Genomic DNA, 1,672 nt, shown 5'->3' on the forward strand with positions numbered 1-1,672 from the left:
TAAAATGGGTTTTACGTATCGGAGAATGTTCTATATTGGAAGATATACCTGTAGAGTTTGCAGAATAGTAATTTTTTACCCCTAATTTTAGCTATTTTATTAATACAAAAGTCCAGAAAACTGTGACTCTGTGTCAACCTGGCTACAGTACTGAATCAAAACGATAGTTAATGTTATTTGTTGACAAAAGTAACAAATAATTCTGGCGCTATGCCGGGCTTTCTTATGGAGTCCAGGCTACGTTTGATTGTTTTAAGTTTGCGCAGCGCCTGTTTTACGAACTTTCTCTCTACTCTTCGAGCGCTACGCTACAAACCTCTGCAAAGAGTAAAGATTAAAACAGTAGAAGAAGAGCAACGTAACAAGCAGTGAGTAACAGCAAAAACGAGTTTCAGTAGAGGTAGCAAACTCTAGCTAGCATCACAGGAAGTACCGCGATCTCCTTCGCCATGCTCTTCTTAGTGTCCGCTATCTCTGAAATCTTTCAGATGGCAAACGTCAGGGCGGAGGAGTGTTCAGCAGTCGACCAGCTAATCCAGCACAGAGAGAGACTTCAGATTTTACTCACTAGAGAAACGTCTTTCTACGCGCAAGATAATGCAGCATATACTGTACTGTATGTGTTCAGGAGAGCTCCTACTTGGACAGTGTGTTTACGACAGATTCTCATACTGCAAACAGGCTACGAATATTAACGTAAATCTGCGAATCTGGAAATGAGAGCTTTTACCTGAAAAGTCCTGTCCAGTGCAGTTCCATCCGGTCATAGTCAGCATGGAAGGCAAAGGGGATCCAGGCCTTAGGTGCCTTTCTTTCTCTCTGTCCTGTTCCCTGTCCCAGTTTCTTTCAGCTTGCCGAGTTATATGTCTCACTGTGTCCTTGTTCTTCCTGTTCTTTCTTCGCCCTGACCCTGAAAGGGGTTGCCAGGGACCCTCCCCACCTCCGACAGAAGTCCCGGCCATTTCTGCCTTACCTTGGCTTTTGACTGCTCCCGTGTGAGACTCATGGGAATTGGACGAGGACGAGTTTGGGGACACCTGCTCCTCTTTGACAGTGACTTGCCTGTTGTCATGTGGCCAGGCAGGCTGCGAGTCTTGACCGGTCTCCTCCTGGCTCTCGTGGCTCTTAAAAGGTTCTTGGTCCTCCTTCCCATACATACTGCCCCCCTCGTGGCAGCTGGCGATGGCTGAGTCCCCGGAGGAGTTCGCCGGGCTTGTGTGCCATGGTGAGGTGCTGCGACCAGACATAATGGAGGCCAGAGCTTCAGAGGCTGTGCCTGCGAACCCCACTCCTCCGTTTAATCCGGCTCTGATGACATTTCCTGTTTTGGATGAAGTCAGTCCTCCTTCATTACGACCCTCTTCCCCACCTAAGTTAGCAGCGGCGATCGCTCCCATTTCAAAGTCAGGCAACTCATCAGCCATGTCAGAGCGGATGGTAATGTCCAGCGCTGCCTTGATAAACCTGTGGCAGGCCTGTACAATGTCTGTCATCTGCAGATAACTAGCCGCCGACATGACCTCGATTACGTTTTTGCTCGTCAGAGCGAGGTGTGCCGAATATATGAAGTCCAGAATGGCTTTGAATCCTGTTGCTGTGACAATGTCCAGGTGAGTGACAGTTGTCTGGTGATGAGGCTCTGCACCTTTTTTGACCTGGAAGAAAAAAAAAA

The 1,672-nt window shown here is 47.9% G+C and overlaps 1 protein-coding gene across 1 annotated transcript; it reads right to left on the reverse strand.

Annotated features, from left to right (window-relative positions):
* Positions 1-95: 95 nt before the first annotated feature.
* LOC103399097 (zinc finger and BTB domain-containing protein 46) lies at positions 96-1,661 on the reverse strand (the record flags this gene model as incomplete). Its single annotated transcript, XM_008337841.2, has 1 exon — positions 96-1,661. A coding segment is annotated over one exon (1,008 nt), but the record flags the coding sequence as incomplete, so codon positions are not given.
* Positions 1,662-1,672: the final 11 nt, after the last annotated feature.

Source organism: Cynoglossus semilaevis, unplaced genomic scaffold (genome assembly GCF_000523025.1).
Source record: "Cynoglossus semilaevis isolate Cse_v1.0 unplaced genomic scaffold, Cse_v1.0 scaffold5865, whole genome shotgun sequence".
In the NCBI taxonomy this organism is placed as follows: domain Eukaryota; kingdom Metazoa; phylum Chordata; class Actinopteri; order Pleuronectiformes; family Cynoglossidae; genus Cynoglossus; species Cynoglossus semilaevis.